We start from the raw sequence: 21,725 nt of genomic DNA, 5'->3' as shown, positions 1-21,725 counted from the left end.
ATTCGCTTAAGACGCTATTTCGAATTTTCAAGTCATTGGAGGGAAAAAATAAATATTAAAAACAGATTGATTACGTATAATAAGTTTTATAATATTTTTTTATTTTATAGGTATAGAGAAAATTTTTAAGAGAACGGATCGGTAGTACGTAGGCGTATCCACTATAGGGCGGCAAGCCATAGTCAATCATGTTGTGACATTTCACCACAGAAAACAGAATGAAACCAAAATTATATTTATATATAAATTAATTTTATATATAATGATAATTGTCGTAGTGCTTTATTAGTTATTAAAATTAATATTTGCTTGAAAAAAAAAATTATTTTTTATTAAGTTAATAGTTTCTTCACCTTTAGAGGGGGCAGCTGCCCCCTCCTGCCCCCACTGGGTACACCCATGGTAGGTAGCGTGTTCAAGTTCTAGTCATTAACGTATAGCATATTTAGATAGATCTATAGACTTGGTTTTCGTATGGAATATCAACCTCCTTGCACAACCGTTGGTCTAGTAACAGATCTTCTTTACAAAGTACTGAATCGCTTTATGGGTTGTTGCGGTACAGAGTTTAATTTTAATAGGATATTAAACATTTTTGATTGGAACTAATAATTTTTAGCATGATTGGTGGTAATTAATTTGTCGATCCTTTTCATCCAGACATAAAGAGGAATTTAAAGAGAATTAGTGGGGTTAATGTGGTATGAAAGGATACCGGTGCCACCGGTAAAATGTATGGCTGTTGTAATAGGGTGTTGAGAAATCTCAGATGTGCTTAGGGCGAGTACCCTGTCAGAGTTAAAATAATGTTAGACTGGACTTAATTAGCTGTCTTGAGAAACTTTAGTAGGTTGTTGATAAACCAAAGTGTAATCTTATACAGACTAATCGGTAATATTGAGCAAAATGAATCTAAAGAATTTAAAAACGAAACCTAAAGTCACTTTCATTATATATTTACTTATTTGTCGTTGGGACAGATACCTGTCGAATCAGCTACCAACTTTAGGAGATTTGAAATTAAATTATATTTCTCAGATTTAAGTTTTCTTAACCTATCTGTTACATATTTATCTAGGGTAGCATGGGAGTTGGTTATCTTTACTTTGCTTATGCCCTCAAAAACACAAACCTTCCGTTTTCCTTCCAGTTGTACATCACCCTGTCTATTAGAGCCCCCCCCCCCTATTGATTTGAATTTAACACCTCAAACTGAGTGGTTCCATTTTGTGTTCCAGACATCCTTGCAGATGAAACCTTCCAGGAACCGAAAAACGAACCCACTACTCAATGATATACTTGACTATTAATGAGTCAAATGTGCAGTAGTAATGAGATAAAGTTACTCTGCAATTAGTTTTCGAATCTGTTACCCCTAATTTTAACTATTTAACTTAATGTTTTAACAGTTACATAGAACGATGTTCAAACGATAAAACCTACTCCTGATTCCACTTAAAGCGCTTATTTAGTAAATGAAACGGTTTCTTCTACGCTTTAGAATTTTCGCTAGCCTGTGATCTTAATAAAACCATTTTTAAACCAAAGTTATATTTCCAACTTCCACTGAGTCCTTTGAACGTTTCTACATCAATGTGCGAGCTGTAGTTGGCTACTATGATTTATCTTAAGCTTTTAATGTATTACATACCACTACATAACGGCCTTGAAAAGAATTTCATGTTAATAAATTTAACATAAAGTTAATAATAAAGCCACGTAGATATAAATTATACACTCTGAACAGGGGAATATGAGTTGAGATGACTCATATTCAGGGAGATGACTCATATAATATCAAAAACCGTATATTATGGCAGGTGTATTATTTTGATTAGTTTATTAGTTTATTTTTATTTATAATTATAAGTATGTTTTACGTTTATCTTAAGTAATAGTGTAATCCCCGTTTATTGTCCCTGTTTCTTAATAGTTACAGTAATGGAAATTTTAATCCTAAATTCATTATATAAAAAGAAAATTAAAGTACAATTTTATTACCAGAAAATAGAACTAAACTGAATATGTTATTTTTTTATGCTATCGAAGACTTTGTAGTAGAATATTTTTGTAAAAAAAAAAAATTTATTATTCACTATCATATGCCACATTTAAGTGCAAAAAGTACACTAAAGTATTGTTAAAATATGTTTATTTTTATATTATTTTAAAAAAAGTTCGAATCAGATTACTAAGTTCTCCTATTTTTATCCCTACTCCAAAAAAAGTCTCTATTGAATATAGCACATATTAAAATGTTCTTACATATAAATTCATTAATTTACATTCGCATTGAATATTGGACCAGGAGCAATTAAAATGAAATTAATACATTGGGCCTAAATTTTTGTTCGTTTTATGTTTTATGTACAAATGACAGGTTAAGTTTGGAAAAGATAGGGAAACAAAAAAACCGTTAGTCAATCAAACCTTAGTTGTTTATACTATACTAAGCGATTTCAAAACAAGTATTCCTCAATTTTTGTAATGTTAAGTTTTTATTTAAATGTTCATTTTGTACGTATGAGACCACCTACTTTGCATTTTACAGAGGTTTGCATTAAACTATGCAACTCTTTGGTTTTAAAATTCTTTGATTCAAACAAAATCCATGTTAAAGGACTTATAAACTCTACGATAGTTTCTGCCTAATATATAGGCTTCTATTCAATTCGAAATGAAAAAAGTAAATGTTAAGGTTGTTAAAATGAAAATTTTCACTTCTAATAAAAACTTGACCCATCTTCTTTTTCATTTATTTTTGGATACTGTGTTTATAGTATATTTCTGTTTAATGGCTCTTCAAATACTGCGTTATTTAAAAAATCAAATAAATTTAATTTGAAACAATTATATTTTCAAAAATCTTTTACTATTTACTGTTCAACAAGTTTCTGAAGATTGCTAATATCGTAAAAGGGTTAATAGTACTCAGATGTTCAATATGAAATATTTCAAAAAGTAAGTACACACTTGAACAAATTCGCAATGACGAAATCTTAAGCACTTATTACAATGCTTACTTTGAAATCTTCAATTATTAAGTATATTTAAGTATGTTCAACTGAAAATTAATCATGTCTTAGTGATAAAGTTTAACCACTTATTACAATTCAATAAAATAATTTTTTTTTAAATTTTAGATACTAATATGTTACTTTTAAAATATTTTAGGTTGAACAATCAAGAGGTATAAACACTGCTAACAATTTTAGATATATTAAAACAGTCTAAAAACCAATGACAATTTAAATCAGTGATGAAATATTAACCAATTATTGCATACAATAAAACAATGTTTACATAAAATTTTGGATTTTAAAGTAAGTCACTTATAAAATATTTTAGGTTGAACAGTTGGGTCGCTCAGCAAAAATCTGAACTGTAAAAAAATTGGTGTTATTATGTTCTCAACTCCCTGAACTCAGTGTCCGGAAAAAGTAATTGCAAAAACTAATTACTTACGTTCAACTAATGATTGTAATTTTGGACCATTACTACAATGACAGATCATCAACTAGTTGAAATTACTAATCAAACTTTTAATTTCAAAGTACAGTAACGTAATTTTAATTATAATTGTAATTATGTTTTGCGCAACACCTTTCTGAATATAGTACAAATATAGGTAATATAAGAATAAAAAATAAATTTTGTCAGCACCAGTTAGAAAAATATTTGCATAAATAGCGGCCTAGGTTAGAATGATAGGCACTTACCGACTCCATGTTACTTTGACCGATGTATAGTTGATAACTGATGGGATTAGTGCACAACAGGAACTAATGAAATTCAGCTCCCCACTTTATTAACAATGACGGGTTACTCAGCGCAGTAGTTTACTTCTAAATTAAAAATACCAACCACTAAACGGTCGTTAAATATAATATAAAACTATTCCAACGTTTCCAAATGCTCGATGACAAAAGACAAAAGTGGATGTAAAGAGACACTACTTATGGGCTAGCAAAGAATGACTGGACGATTCACATCCAATAGCAATCTGGGGACGACCCCGGGGAAAACCATTTATATCCATATTCCTCAACTTATCAGACTGTTTCCTGGAAGCTGTCATGTCGTAATACTAAACCTGTTCGCTCTGAGGAAAGTGCTGTTTTCCGCTAGATGAAGTATATTTATCAATATAGCTATCAAGTAACTTACTTCGAGGGTTCTCGTTGCTGATTGATCACTTTGATGCTAAATATACCGAATTTTAATAAGTTTTTTTTCAAGAGATGGCAGCACTTTCGGGACAAATATACTTTTCTTCTCATTTGAATACGGAGAAATAAATTTCCCATCTGTAAACGGATTTACCATCTAGAACCCCATAGATGTAACTGAAATTGGTTCATTCATTTTTGTTGTAATTATTTTGGGAATTAAAAAAATTATCTTTCTTATTATTCGCAAATTTAAAAAAGGGAACTTATAGGCACTTGGCCACAAGCAAATAAAACAAGTCTGCGCCAACAGATTCATTTTCGGTTGCATAGGATGATCGTAAAGAGAAAAATACGATTTAGAATTAAAGCCGCGAGATTTGTAATTGCTAGACCAGAGGAAGTTGTAGCTTCTCTGGACGTTGATAATCCAACAGCCGCAATGTTTGTCTGCTTGATCTATGTATTTCCACGCATTTTTTATATACATTTTTTCACTTACACAAAAGTGGAATTCCGAAATGATAATACAACATTTTTTCTTTTGGTAAATTTTGATTTCCTTGCTAAATTTATCATTGTAATTATTATATTGTTTTAGATTATTTTTCTCATATTTAGAGAAATAAAAAAACGAATCATAACATCAAATAAAAATTATTAAAAAAGTAAAAGCAAACAACAGGCTAAACTCTCACGATTCAAGAAGTACTAATATTAATTATTAATACTAATTAGATAGTACCTAAGAAAAAAAAATTAATACAAATTATTTTAAATATTAGTGTAAAAATAAATAATAACAGAATAACAATACAAATTTACTTTGACTGTTCTTAAATTTAGGTATTGCTATGAGAAAGTTAGTTTTAGCAGCCTTGAGTTGCCCTCTTGTTCCAGTCGGTAACCACCTCAAACGTGTTTTTCTCTTTACGATCGCTGTATAAATGCTATAATTTCACGGAATGTCTCATTGGTTTCAGTGAACGGTTCAGCAAGTGCCTAAAGGCCACATTTTTAAAAATTTATCGTTAACTCATATTTTTGCATCATATTTTCCTTATTATTCGATTTGTGTTTTTTAAACCTTCAGTAACTTCTATACTCAAAAACACAAAATGCTCTAGATCCAAAATCGGCCCATCCGTTCAGGAGAAAACAGAAAAGTAAATTCTAGTGGGTCCCATGAAGCAGTACATTTAGCCTTAACCGAGGTATGTTTTCCATGGGCTATTTCACTACCTATATACTGTAAAATGAAGGTGGGTGAGTCTGTGAATAACATTTAGATTCGTAGCAAGCCCTGGCAAAATTGTAAAGAATAGCAATAAATAATTATAAACTATAAAGAATAGAAGAATAGCTAAACCTCAATTTGAGAATTAACATGGTTTCCTGGGTAATTTTGCGCTATTTACCTCTAGGCTTGGTGGGCATACTTCTCGCCAACGCCTAGCATGTAATATAATCAAGGCCGTAGATTACATTACATAGTTCATAAAAAGAACTGCCTGATTAATAATCTTTGTAATAATATACTATAGAACAAGCAAACAATGAATAAACTTAAATTGGTTAATCTAACACACGAGAATTTGCTTCATGTTCCAAATAGTGTAGTTCATGGTCGATAACGCTTAGTCAAGTGTTGAGTCCGGGGGCAAAATTCAATCCATCTCATGATTATTTTAATGAAATTTTTTTTAATTACTAGTCAAAATTGATGGTTCTGCTAACCATAGTTAGGGTGAATAAAGAATGGCAGCTGTTTTAAAATAAATCTTCAAAATTAAAAAACCTAATATGTTTTTTAAGACATTTAAGATAAATGTCACTTTATACTCCATTACACTACTTTTAACTGGAGTGCTGGCAGACATCTATACGTCTAATGGTTCCAGAGATATAGTTTTTCATAAATCAAATTCGAACAACTAGAGATCAACATTTTTTAAAATTAATTTGGCAAATATCATGAAAACTACTACTTCTACGAAGATACAAGTCATAAACTACTTAATAGTACTTTCAACTAACTTTAATTTGAGTGCTAATATACATCAGTACTATATCTATTCCTGTGATATAGTTTTCCCAAAATAAAATTCAAAATTTTGATTTCTAGTTGTTTATGCAAAATTTCATATTCATGTGCAAATGTCATATAACTACTACTACGAAGATAAACGTCATGGACTACTATATAGTGCATTAAAATAACATTAATGTGAGTGCTAATAGACATCTGTACTTCTAATTATTCTTGAGATTGAGCTATAGCTTTCCCAAAATAAATTCAATAACCACTGAATTTTCAGTCAATGTAGCTTTTACAAAAACTATATCACCGGAACTATTGATCATAAAGAGCTCTATTAAGGCTCATATTTTAGCTTATTTACTCTCCTTTAAATGATATATTAAGTTTGGTAGCTTTAAGATAGTTTTAAAGATATGGAGCTCCAAATGAAAAATTATTTTGTTTAACGTTTTACAACAGTCACCATTTTTTATTCCCCCTGACTATGGTTGGCAGACTCCTAATACGTAAGGAGTATGAAAAATGCTTCTTTCTATGAACCTGAAGGCTTAACTCAATGAAATACATATTTGTCGAGACTAATATATCTCTTTTTTTTTTTTTTTTTTTTTTTTTTACGATTTACTGTTTAGCTTAAAAATTGTTAGCTAGTAGTACCTGATTCAAAAAGTGATTCAGTGGAACACTGTTCAGTTCCTTGTGTTAACGTCATTGTTTACAGAATTCCCAAACACTCGGAAAAAAATGAGGAAAATGGGTTAAGATTTTCAATAGACGTCCAAGGGTTCTTCTATTTATGTTCTGTTCATCATTCAGTTGCCATCTAATATAAATTAATCCAAAAAAATGATTAAGATAAAGGTTATTATTATAAACACCCGATACTTTTTTTTGTTGTTGTTTTTTTTTTTTAACGTTTTCCCTTGAGGAAAGGATACATATATATATATATAATATATCGTATTTGTTCAGCGAAACCTCAAGAAATATTCTAACCGCAATATATGCTGAATTAAAATTATTAAAGTTGCACAACATGGTTCAAATTATCAATGAAATCATTCTCGTGGTTATATATATAATCTTATTTTATAGAAAACATTTCCTTTTCTAATTGTGTAAAGATTTTTTTTTTCCGATTTCCCTTAAACATCGAGATTTTTATATATATTTTTCTACCTCTTGTAGAGATATAGGGTGCAGTGCTACATTTCTAAAATATAAATTACGATGACCTGGAATTCAATAATACTTCCTATAAATACTATCAAGCATGCCGTTGTTATCTGAACTATTTAACAAGGAATAATAGCTATATACCATAATTCAGGTAGGTAGGTCTCTGTTAGCAATTTAGGTACAATAGTGAATAATAATTTATTATCAGAGAGAAGAGGTGACCCGGTTAATAAGGGATATGATAAACTAGTTTATAGAAGAGATGATAATGTTAGCAATATGTTCCCGTTAGCAATGATAGTGTATGGTTGACGTCAATAGGCACTTAAGCTCAATAGGCAACCGCAATCTTATTCAATCATCAAAGACTGCGTAGTAATCATCTACTTATATCATTAGATCAATCCAGCCAATGACACAACCTACTGTCGGCTTGCATTATAACTTGATCAGAGTTTAAGTAGGTGCATCGTTATGATTCACGATATTAACAAAGTATTATACGAAATCTGTCTATTAAATCATCTGAGCAAACACAATAATCATATTTTTGGATTTAGTTAAATAATTTTAATAAATTGCCAACTAAGATTTTTATTGTTAATATTTTATAATTGTTTTATTTAATAATATTATTATTTTTAATATTGTAAAATAGTATATATTATTATTATTATTATTATTGGTAGCAATAAAATTTATTTTAATTAAATTAATTAATTAAAATTTATAATTAAATTAATATATATTTAAGTATTATATAGGTATTATGAATGTATTCAATTGGTCATTATTTTTTAATTTAGTATTTTTAATTAATGCATTGAGATTTATTTTAATTACTTCAATTTAGCTTAAATTATACACATTACATTAGATATTAGTTAAAAGCGATTTTAAGTTTATTTGGTGGAAATTGGTTTCGCCATTCACAGAATTGTTTCGTGCGTCAGGGAATAGAACCTGTGTTATATAGAAAAATCTGTGTTATATTTTTGTAGAAAAAAAATGTAAAAATTTAAATTGGACAGAAACAAAATTTTTAAGCGTATTTTTGTTTAAAATTAATATATGTATATTTTACTTAAGAACCGGTTTTCATAGTCTCTGTAATTTTTTTTTTCAGAAATATGCATTTCGGAATTTTTAATTTTATTTAATTTCAGAGGCATCATTGTATTAACTATCCAGAAATCTCACTACATTAGTATGTTATAAGATATTTACATCAATCTTAACAGAATAGGAACAAATATATAGAGCATATTTTACAGTGTAAACCGATTTTTATAACTATAAGTGTAAATTTGTATACTATTTTACAGGGATATAATTTTTTTCCAACCCCATAGCGTTGTGTGCATTCTTCCCCTTTCCAAATATGTAGTTGAACACATAATGTTAATTCTAATTCTGTAAATGTGTATGTACAGAAATGACATTAAGTAAGTAAATTCCGAAACTATTTTAAAATATGCCTAAAATTAGATAATGGCTTATGTGGCAATTATATGGAATTAGCATGTTCATTACTACTTTGTAAACAGAATTCACTCATATGTTATTGAGCGATTGAAAAATCCATTCTCGAATTAATGTTAGGGGAAGTGATTCCCACTCAATATTAAACAGTTTTATGAACTCTTAAGTTTCTGTACAGGTTTGAACTAGATAATTTTGCTACTAAAAAATAGCACGCAATGTTCGCCTCTTATCTCGGTGAGAATGATAATAAAATAATAATAATTTCCTCTTCAAGTTTGTTTCGTAAAACTCCTTTATTATTTAATTTGTTAAGATCATGTAGGTAATCCAAAGGCGTTGGCTACATGATCTTAACTACCTTAATTGGACCCTGCAACTAACCTTACAATGCCACAAGACAATATTTCACTAGTATAAATTTATAATTTATCTTATGTATGTATTGTACGAATTTAATTATAAAGGAGGTTACGAAAAAAAAAAAAAAAAACTCATAGGATATAGTAGATACCAAACATTAAACTTTTACTACCTATTTGAGCGTGCTCCCTTCTTACTTAGCGAAATTATCGCCGTTTCTGATGTGGATCTTACATTTTATCTTTTCCATATTCATTTCTACTTTATAAGAATTTGTCAACATAGATTAATTTAGTTTCACATTTTTCTCATCTTCACTGAATAGTACCTTATCCTCAACATAACCAAACATGGATTATTCAACTCAAACCTTGCCGGTAAGCATCTCCCCAATGAATTATTCTAGTTATGAATACAAACAAGTAGGAATCGCCTTGTTTTAAAGCCGAACGATTATCAAACTTCTAGGAATAACAATTACCAATTCGAACTTTATTAAACGTTTTTGTCATGCACATCTGTACTAACGTTTTTGTGCTCTCAGCTCAATCAAATATTATACAGCTTGCTGAATTGAAAGCCTTTTTGAAATCGATATTTGTACCTATTTTTTATTTCCGTCCGTACAGTAGGTCGGCGTTTGGTGAAATGGTTTTTCGTGAATTAAGGAATGTGTCATCCTCCGAGTACATGGTAAGTTTTATGATTATTATTTCTGATGGTATAAAGAAACAATTCTGTCATAGGCAAAACTTTATAAAATATTCCCTTAAATAATAATGTCCGACTAATAGGAAACATGTAAAATTGTTTATGTGTTAATGTCGTTTTAAAAAATCAAGTAATCAATTATTCGTGAGAGAATCTATGAAAATTGATTTTTAAATAATAGGATAATTTCAAATTATCAAGTAAATTTCAGATTCCATTTTAAAAAGCAAACAAAAATAATTTAAACGAAAGGACATTAACTATATCAATCCACGACAATAACTATTCAAAGTATACCAAGCTGTTATTTTTTAAATGAAAGTGGTTTCCAATGTCACATTTGGGACTGGAAGGCTGTTATGACGTCACTGAATCCTGGAAATAATGACTTTATTTCTCTATTTTTATCTACAATAGATTTTATGAGTCCACGACAATGATTTCTTTTCTGAGAAATTCTTTGGAGTATAAAAAAATAATTAAAAAATATTTAATTTTTTTTTTTATGGTTTTAATTAAGACATGTTTTACGAGGTCGTAAAATGAATGTTTCGTGAACCTTAGAAACACTTTTATATTTCATAACTATTACAGTTTTAGCAACAACTAATTTTTATCCATCTCTGCCTCTAGATTGAGATAAGTTATGTAAAATTGTCATTTATATTTATTTTTTTATAAGACATGAGTTAATATTATTCTTGGTTTAAAAATGTTTATGGATAAGTATAATATTCCGTGAACTGGGTCAAAAATATATTTTAATGAGATTCTTTGTTTTGTGAAATCATAGCTACTGCGGTAGTATGTTTATTATTTTATTTAAAAAAGAAAATTGAATTCGAAAATGACCAATCTTAATGTATTTCCATAAATAATATATTTTTATGTTTTCCCAAAAATCTCAGTTAAAGAGCCTTAGATGAACGATTGAATAAAATATATGACTGACTTAAATTGGTGTCAAGTCTCTAAAATTGATTAGCTCTGGATTTTGACAAATAATTTAATACATTTTGTTTATATAAATATAATTAATAAATGTTAAAAATATTATTTTAAACTGACATTGAAATATTATTAAACGGCTGTCATGAGGAAGTAGGTACTAATTATAACAGTGACCTTTCTTTGGGAACTGGCATCAACAATATAGGCTCATGTTGCTCCGAGCAGCTCCGGCAGAACAATTGTACGTTAAATTTATTTTAAAATTCGTGAATAATGAATATTTAAGTTACATATTTTAATTTTAACTAGTAATCTATAAAATATATAAAAGATAAAAATATTCAATCTATTTGGTAGATCTATTATGTGATTAAAAAAATTGCTAGTTCAAACTTTTAAATATCAATTTAAAAACATTAAACGACTTCTTGTGAAATATACTTCAAAAATTGCTAAACAGAGCTGGTATAAATATAACTGATAGAAAGAAAATATGAGGTTAAGAGATTTTTCCCATAAATCATCCTGAAATTCGTGAACGATATCAAGAGATTGTGAAATATTTTCTGTTTACACAAACAGGTGAAACATCTAGAGAGGGTCGGGCTGCTTTATCTTTTGAGAATATTTGTATACATACGTATGTGTACTTCACTTATGTTATCTCTAAGCGCTTCAGACGAAATTTTGTTTTTTAAATTACTCATTTTTGTTTTAATCAACGTCTGGTATTTAGAGAGTTAAATTTTTGATATTCGAAAAGATTTATGAAATTTGCATAGGGAAATAAATGAAAACCAAATTAAATTGTTAAACTTTATTTCAATTAAAAGAATAAACTTAAAAATTTAAATATTTTATTTAAGTAATTTAAATTTTGAAAAATTGGAGGGATGAGATTAGTCAACTATTTTTAAATAAAATGACTACTGACTTAATGTCTTCTTTTTTTTTTTTTTCGGATATGCTATATTTTTTAAGAAACAATTTTTACAAATATTTATATTTTCCGATCAATGCAATTATTTCGAATAAAATATCTCAGTAAGCAATTATAATTATAGTATATCCTACAATACAACAAAAACTTGGTATAAAAAATATCTCTTGAATTATCGTAATATTCTGTTCTCAAGAGAGATTAAGTTATTTGTGACGATAATACAGCAACATTCAAAACAGCAAAAGAAATAATTGGTTTTAAAAATATAACGACAGTTATAGATGAAAAGTGCTACTTAAATTTTCAATTAATCATTTTTTAAGTATTTCTCCCGAAAATAATAAATATTAATAAAAAATACCAAATAAAGATAATTGGAATGGAATGGAAGTGTTTTTTATATCCACTTTATAAACCCTAGAAAAATTGATAACTTTTTTCTCGGCTGTTGTATGTATACATTTATTTTGGTGGGTTTTGAGGATTAGTCAATAATTGTATTATTACAAAGTAATTATTGACTGATCCTCAAGACCCACCAAAACAAACGTGTATATATATATGAACATTTTTCTTTTTCTCAGTACTTATGAGCAGTGGCTAGAATCAAATGAGCTGTGGTATGAAGGGGTGTTTATTGTTCTGTCTGATTGGCTTATTAAGCTTTAAGATACTTTAGATTTTAGGCTTTAGCTCCTCCTAATTCAAGGGTGAAAATTTGTATGGGATCATAGTTCGAGCTAGAGAAGGGTCTTCTGATGTTCTTCTCCCCTTCTATTTTACAGCGGGTTTTAGGGGTAGACATTAGACATGTTTTCAAAGAAAAAATAAGTGGGAAATACTACGTTAGGTACGGAGCTTTGCTACACACATTTTTATTTTTCATGTGTATGTGATCTTCTTCTGAAAGCTTAACGAAATACGTTATGATACTTTTTAAGAGCCCATATGCAATAGCCTTAATGTTTTTTATTTGCTACCTGAATCCGTAAAAAAAAATATCCAAAGCCATTGGAAAGTCTAGAGTTGGTTGCCCTGGAGCAGGTTAGAGAACCTTAAAATATCAATTATAAAGAGAGATATTCAAATATTCTCAACATTTGTTTATTAAATCAAATGCCTAACGTTTCGGCCGACCCGCCTATCATCAAGGACAATCTTAATTTCAGTTTCACAGCCTCACATTTATTTATAAAAAAATTCTGGCTATTGTACACAAGTCAAATTTAACACAGTTCAAATATACCTATATTTATCACATACACATTTAATGATAAATTCTATTATTTGCAAATTCTGTTATTTGACTATCATTATCATTCTGACAAGTTCGATGAAAGTAAAATATTCCTTTCCAAATAACTCTGAGCTCAACGAGAACTATTTAGGAAGGTAACGGAAACCATTAAGTAGTCGAATGTGTTGAACAAATTTTAAGTAATACTTAAGCTGTAGATAAGTTTACAGATGGGTAACTATTTTCGTCCTTCACTTATTGTTCAGAAGTATAAACTAAATATAGTCCGACGAGAAATGTTTGATAGAGTATCTACGCAAAGATATGAATAGACGTAAAAAAAACGGCATTCCATTCTAAAATTAGAAATATATTTACGGGTCTTAGTGTTCGGTTTTAGGGCATTCGTCATCAAAAAAATCTTAATCTCTTCAACTGCTTTAATCCTTGCGATTATTTGTTTAAGTGCATTTTTTTGATCCAAATGATAAGATTTGGAATTTGGATGGTTTATGTTTCGTCACTCGCCCCCCCCCAAAAAAAAACCCATCCAAATTAGCTCGCTCTGGCTTCTCGCCCTCATCTTTCATCTTTCTCAAACCAAGAAAGTTTTATTTTAACAAATATATATATATATATACACACACACATATATATATATATATATACACACAATAAAAATACTTATATACATATGCAGTTTTTATCCTTTTATTGACCGAAGGCGTTTCAAGGAGTTAGGAATGATCCGCTGTAGGCGGGTGTAGTACTAAGGTAGTTTGTAGTTTTGTTTATTATGGAGTGGGGAGGGACCGCTCTGCTGGCCATTTATTTATTAATTTATTAGAATTCAGAAATACATTATATATTGATCATTCTGACTTTTCTATAATGTAAGCAATATGTTCCATAGTATAAATGAAACTACGTGTTAAACGATTCAGTGTCTAAAATATTTCAATACACAATATTTTAGACTGTACATAAATGATGTATGAGCTTGTTGAAATGACATTAAAATTTTAAAGATAACTCTATTAAACGCTATTGGACTAGAGAAGACATATGGAAATTAATCTCTTCTATATATTTTTCAACAATGTCGTGGAAAAACCTTTCTGGAGTTTCATTGAAGACATACTCTGCAGCCTGAAAATTCTCAGATTTTAATCCATATATAGGATGTCCCGCTATTCATATCCATTCTCCCTGACTATTGCAATTTTTTGAATTTAGATTCAATTTTCGTTCAGTTACTGCATTGGCATGTGGCTCTTTTTTTTATTTATTCTCTCATGACTTAAATCCGTGGCAAGTAAAGCACATTTCATACTCCATTAGAAGTTGAATTTTTGGATGGCACTAAAGAAAGTAAAATGAATAACCCACAAAAGTGGACTTTTAGACTTTAGTGGAAAACTTTAAACAAATCGATATCTTAAAGGCCCACTTTGTTCCGTGGATGCATTGGTAAGAAAATAAGGCACACGTGCCCATTAGAGCTTTTTAACACTAGGTTACGAAACAGCTTTTATGTTGCAATCTTCATATGCCTGTTATCATTTTTAGGTTATTATATTTTTTTGGCTACTATTAAAAAATAATAATATCAAAATAAACAAAAGGGCTCAACATGTTTCGCTTGCAGTCAAGTAGTGAATTTCGCTTCACTAAAGATTTATTTTGATTAGGTTAGTTCGAATTACAGCAAAATCACCCTGGTTAAGAGAAATTTTTTGCTCGAGTGCCGTCAATGAATTCGGTCCTAAGAAGTCCCTCAATCATCTAATATCAATTTACTTTTTATTTCCAGTTTTCCTGTTACCTCGTTATCTACGACACAGTCTAAAATGGGATTAACCCTAGGATCTTCAGTTACTTTAATAGATATATACCATATTTTCTATATGTCTACTGTATTATGAAAAATCGTCTAATGAGAATCATTGTAGCAAAATCTCTAACAAGTGCGACATATGCCTAGAGAGAGAAGAATCAAATTAATATTTATTTAATGGGTAGAGTGGATCGTGTCACTTTAGTTATAGTAAAGATATAGTCATGTCTACACGGTAAGTCGTAGCATTTTGATTTAGTTTGAAGTTTTGTAAAGGTTTGGAACGAAATTTTCTCCAAATGTTGGATTTTGTACTTTAGCCATTATTATTCTCAAATGACAATATCATAATAACTAACAAAATATCTTCTTTCTCTTTCTTCTTAATGCATTTTAGCGTGAAGATGCATCTAGGCACATCTTCTAAGCCTTCTTCATGGTTTATTGCCAGTTAGTTTTTATCCATTCCCTTTCTTGTTACTCTGTCCTTTCCCATCCTAAAAATATGCCCAACCCTCGAAGTAACAGAGTTTATTTTATATTTTAGCAATGGAATACCGGGTGTTTCTCTCATCATCTCGTTAATTATTCTGTCCTAGTTCTACCAAAAAATTTTATTTCTGTTGCAACTAAATTTTTTTTGAGTAACCATATTTGCTCCCTTATAATTAAATAGGGAGATTAGTTGATTTGAGAGTATGGAATTGGACATTCTTCACTACCAAATTGCTAATAACTCATTAAAGTATTAAAATTTTGTAGTAGATAGTATTCGTTTTTTATCCTATTGGACACATTTTGATCTATTTTCCTTGTTTTGTTGAAAATTGCTCCTCGGTAGACGTAGTTTTCCACATTCAACAGAACTTTTCCATTACATATCAGTCTTCCTCATCACATCCCTTACATCTTCTTCATCTCTGGCTACTGTCCTTCTCTTTTGGCTGTTGATAAACTATCCTTTACCAGGGAGTTCTTAATGCCACATTATTTTACCGGGCCGTTCATCATGATGCTAACGTCATCCTCTAGCAATGCTGGTACCTATAATGTCCTCTTTTTCCCCAAATAAATTTAGAATTTTTGGTTTCATATTGAACATCGAGTTAAATAATGTAATTATTTTTTAAAACATAAGGTGTAATATTTACTAACAGATCCATAATATCGAATAAATTGATTTATAATGTGTGTATAGTCCTGACAAGATGACAAATAGAGACCGAAGAGCCCTTAATAGAAAACAGCTTCTTTGTCGTTGAAGATGAATGGAGGTTTATTGCTCATTCTAATGTGAATAGCGAAGCTGATGCCAGGAGCTTATTGTCGGCGATACACAATGTCGTGCCCCGCTCACCTTGGGCACTTCCATCTGCCTTCATAACTGCGCCACTTCTTTCGATTATTTAGCTCTTGCTGGATAAATTACTCTATTTATGAACATGCAAAACACCACCAAATCAAGGAATCATGATATTTTAAAGGTTTGGTAGAAGAATCCATTGTCCGTACCAGTAAAAATAATAACGAGGGTATTTACTCCGGAATTTAAAATAACAGGCGGTAGCAATAAATTTACTATGAAGGACAACTAACAGGTTTCTTGAAGCTCCCGTCTGTTTCTTTGATTAAATAAAATATTTCATTGATAATTCATTTTTAGAACGATCTATGGAAATACAGTGAACTCTTGCTAATCCGTAATCATAATAATTCATAATCCGAACCACCCCTTAAAAAACGTCTACTCTAGAAATTGACAGCTCCAGCGATTTAGAGCAAATAGAAAATTTAGAGGTTATACAACTTATAAAACGCTTGGATAGCAATAACAATTTTATAAGAACGAGTTTTCTGTATTTTTTATACTGAAACATTTGAGAGCTTCCTGGAAATTACAGTATGCTAGAATTAATTCTTCGAATGCTTTCCAACATGCTAATTATAGAAGTGAATTCACTAGATAAACTACAGGACTAAGTGGAACAATTAGTAAAGTGTTAAATGTAAATAAGAAACTGATGACTTTAGGCGAAAGCTACCCAAACAAGAAAAAGAGTATAGGATAGTGGTTAACAGAGGACCTTCCAGTAAAAGGTATGCCAAAGTGAGTTCGATGTTTTTCATAAAAACTATTGATTTTTAATAACCAAACATACCATAAAATCAGGCAGTCCCTAAAATATATATAAACTTTTATATTAATTAAAATTTTCATTCAAATTTAAAGATTATTTTTATTTAATATATATTAATAAAAATAATGAGCATTGAATTTAATAGTTCTTTATTATAATTTTTCCCACTTTTCAATTTCCACAAAATTGGATCAATGAGGGGCATAATCAAACAGATAAAAAAATAATGTCCAAGGAAAGTCAAGTAGAGCTAGAAGAAGTAGAAGAAATTGAGACAGAAAATATACAAATAATTGAATATGTACCATGTTTCACGGATCGCATCCAATGGGCAGAAGAAAATGATGTAGTGATAAGTAAGCAATTAATTTTTAAATTATATTTTTAGAAAAATTAGAAAACATATTTAATGTACTTTTGTTTGTATTTTGAAATTCTCTTGCTGAAACAGATGCTGTCGGCCTTGAAAATTTAAAGCTAATTTTTTTTAATTGAATTTGCTATTAATGAAGTGTCTTTTTTTCCTGTTATGTAATCGAAATATTCCACTAATCTGAACCCCCTTTTATTTAGTTCGGATTAGCGAGAGTCCAGTGTAATATTTTTTTCCACAATTTTATCAGTTGATGAATTTATAATTTGATCAAACTAATAGGAAAAGTCAATTTGGTAGAACATCTGACTGAATTGCATTGTACAAAAAATTATGTAACAGTTGAAAACAGAAATCTTTGAACTTTTACAACCATATATGAGAATAATATTTTTCCACCCTATTGCCATTACAGTTGATAAGGTGACAAGGCATGTACATGTCGCAGTTAACGTGACAGTAGCTTTCACAAGAGTGAAAGGCACGGACAACTAACACGTAAAATCTAATTGTGTGACGGTACTACTACGACAGTGTATGCCATGTTTATGGTAGTGAATACTATGACTAACAACTTAATAATGCTATAAAAAAAAATTCAGTGTCAGCTCTATGTGGTTTGTGGGCGAATAATTTAAAGAAGATAAGTAATTTAATAACTTTGAGCTATGAAAGAAAATCCATAAACATGAAATGAATTTTATTAGGCTGATTGTCAACTGGTATTGTCAAACCTATTTTCCTCATATTTTTGCCAGATGAAGAAAGTTCTATTTATAGCTGTGAATAGGAGCAAGATCGACTAATCAAGTGTGTGTACATAATAAAAAGGAAGATCCGGAAGAAACAAGATGGCCATTGGTCATTTAAGCAAAAACTTAAGCGAAATATACTCTGAAAATAATACACGTAATTAGTTAGTAAATAATAGTTTATTTTCGAATAACGAATCGACAGATTATTTCCCATTTTTATTTCAAAAATATTTTTGACACTATATTTTTTGGCAAAGTTTAATACATCGTAATTCATATTTAACACGAAAATGTATAAATAGCATATAATATTTATATATTACATTACATGTGGATCTTTTCAAAATAATTTTGAAGTGAATCACACTCCCAAGGAACCATCATTTCAGTGATGTATTTTTGTAGAACTTAGGATAGTAGCTTTTTGAACTTAACAGTAGGGTAAGCTGGAAATGTAAATGAACTGTTCCAGGGTCCAGTATAATTTCCCAAACCCTCACTCTCCTTGAACACGTGCTCGAAGTGTTATTGAAAATATTCCTCAGCTTTATACTGAGGTAGTGCACTAGGAAGTGAGAAAATCATATAATAATCAAAATATTAATTGTCGTTACATTTTTATTTTGAGATATTGTATTTATTTAAATAAAGAAATTTCAGTAATGCTGTTTAATTTCAATTCAATTTCTTAAAGAATAATTTAATTTATTATTTAATCAATACATTTTTATAATTATATTGTTTGAAATATAATACAATTTTGTGGAAATCATGTTTTCTTTTTTTTTTTCATTCATTCTCTCTTACATTGAACAAAATAAATATAGATAATTCTTACTCTTATTATCATTACGTATATGTATATATATTTTTTTTTAACTTAAAATACTTTTTATTTATTCATATATATTACAATCTGCCACACTGTTGTGAGCAATAGGTAATAGTGATGAATGATCTCATATATACTAAAATAAACAAATGAATGAAAAAAAAACTCTTTTTTTTTTAAATATTTATTTATAGCTATTTACAACTGTACATTATAATACATTTAGTAAATCTGATCTAAGTTAAATTGGAGTGGTACAGGCGTGTAGAGAAACTACCCTAAATAAATAAATATAGATAAGTCTTATTCTTATTATCATTATATATATATATTAAATATTTTATATATACATACATGTATATATTTTACATGTATATTGTTATAGATTTCGATTAAAAAGTGTTGGTAGAAACAATAATTGTTAATGAGAAATGAAAAAGCAGTTATAATTAATAAAAATAATCGGTAAAGAGTAATAAAGAAAATTTAAAAAATGACTTTAAAAAAAAATCATTTAAATAACTAATAGTAGATATATTAAACAAAAAATAATCATATCACGATTTTTTAAAAAAATTAAATATGCGATTTTTTACAGGAGTAGGGCAAAATAATGTCATTGTAGAAGAAAAGCTATTAGAACGTAGATTAATATTTACAACATTCGTCTTGCTTATACAGGCCTGCGAAGTCGAAAGAAATATGAAGGTTAAGGCACAATATAATAAAAAAAAAGATATGATACGTGATGCAACTAAAGCACACAGTTAAATGAGATTATATTTTAAAACCTAAACATAACAATTTGCAGAAAAAATATATAATAAATTATCAGGTCTGTCGCGCGATGTGTTTGTTAAATATTTTGAGGTACAAGGGCAAGGTTGTTTGACATAGATAAACCTATTGCCACATATTTGATAATCTAAAAGTAGGTTTGCTTATCATTAAGAGTTAATAAAAAATGACACTGTCTTATCATGATATATCTGATAATAGTTCATATAATAATACGTCACGATAATTTGGTCCTTTTTAGTATTGTATAATATATATGTATATGTGTTTTTAATTGTGGTTTTCACTCTATTGACTACTCCCTTGATCATCTTGTTCTCATATTGAATATTTGGTCAACAACAAATACATCGTTACACATTTTGAATTAATTGATTGTAGATTAAAACGTGCTCATCCAATGCTGGTAGGCTCCAGGAGCTACAGATCTTTAAAAAAATCAAACCCACACTGCACCAAACTGAGTGCTCTGGGACCCTCGACCAATGTTCTCGGCAATCACAGCCCCCCTAATAGCTGAATAAGCAAGGTGCCACTTTAAAAAACTTTAGAATGTAAGAAGAAAACGGAATTAGTAGCAAAATATTAATAAAAGACAAATGCAGTGAAGTAATAACACAAAAAGAATGAAAATTATATACTAACAAAAAAAAAATTAACTGAAGAAGAATAATATGTTTGCAATTTATGACGTTTGTGTTTAATTTTTTAACTTGGCATTAAGATTAACTCTTTTATTGCCGAATGAAGATATATCGTTGGTCATAGTACTCATATTTGCGAAAAGTTTCGACGCTATATTTGTACTCGTATGTCGATACGAAATGTTACAGGAGCCTGATGCAAGAACTACATCTTATCGAACAGACATTTGCAAGTCATTTTAAAAATTATTTTCTATGACACTTAACATAGAAAAGCATTTCTTGGGGTTCTAAAACTCTTACTAATAAATGTAATAGATTTAATAAAGTAATAAAAAGGTATTTTTTTTGTTTTTTGTTTTTCGCCAGTTACTCCTAATCGGTGTATTATAGCAAAATTGTCATTATACATGAAATTAAACAACATTACATTCTGCGTCGAATAAGAACCATAGTACATTATTATGGTCAAGTAGTGTGTCGTAAACCGTAAGCCGTCGTAACCAAAAAAACAAACTTTATTCACAAATTTTGCCAAAACTGTGGCATAATCATACAGTACTACATATGAATCCAACCATGGAAACGCATTAATAATTTAATCAAGTCAGGCATTAGATATTTTAGTTCGAGCAGGAATTTATTCAGTTTTCTTGGATATTGTTGAAAATAATATTAAGAAATAAATTTTAAAACATTAAATTATGCGTCGAATTAATACCACAAAGTAATAATTTGGTCAAAAATTAGAGTCAGAAGCCAGCCAAGAAGTTAAGGGTTCGCTACGTTCTTATAGGCTTAGTGGCATGGCATATTGTGGTTCATACCAATTTATTATTGGTTTATTGAAAATTTGTAAATCCATTTAAGAATTTAGAAAGAAATCTCTGAAGTTTTATTATCACTGTTAGGCTGGTATGTAACTAGTGAGACATCTCTTTTTTTTTTTTTTTTGTATCATCCTATAGTTTAAGTTTTAAAAAAAATCAACAAGTGTTTATTCATGAATATCATTAATTTATTTTATTTACAACTTATTAATATGAATTTGACTTACATGATGAACAACTGATAATGGTGTTCATCTTCCAGTAATTGTCATTTGAAAAAATATATAAAGACTAAGTTGTAATTCCGATCTTTTCGTGAAGTTGATTATGGGAAGATGTTATCCTGAGTGTCAATTAATTCATGAACATGATAATAAAGAACTCCAAAATTGGTCATTTCTCTCTTGTAATTAATGTACATCAAGAATATATATACATATAT

The 21,725-nt window shown here is 29.2% G+C and overlaps 1 protein-coding gene across 4 annotated transcripts in view; it reads right to left on the bottom strand.

Moving 5' to 3' along the window:
- Positions 1-21,725, bottom strand: part of Hex-A (Hexokinase A) — a 135,146-nt gene that overhangs the window by 56,245 nt on the left and 57,176 nt on the right. Inside the window, exon 1 of one of the 4 annotated variants that reach the window (XM_014420390.2) lies at positions 3,720-3,988. The exons of 2 other annotated variants lie outside the window; for them this stretch is intronic. In XM_014420390.2, coding sequence (XP_014275876.1) covers positions 3,720-3,728 — 9 coding nt within the window. In that variant the 5' untranslated portion in view covers positions 3,729-3,988. Of the gene's footprint in view, positions 1-3,719; positions 3,989-21,725 lie in introns of those variants that run through there. One more of the 4 variants, XM_014420392.3, reaches the window with a different exon arrangement.

The sequence above is a fragment of the Halyomorpha halys genome, unplaced genomic scaffold, assembly GCF_000696795.3.
Source record: "Halyomorpha halys isolate HHAL.00 unplaced genomic scaffold, Hhal_1.1 Scaffold269.1, whole genome shotgun sequence".
Lineage (NCBI taxonomy): Eukaryota > Metazoa > Arthropoda > Insecta > Hemiptera > Pentatomidae > Halyomorpha > Halyomorpha halys.
The sequence above is the reverse complement of the archived record's forward strand: the minus strand, read 5'-3'. Positions and strand labels throughout refer to the sequence as shown.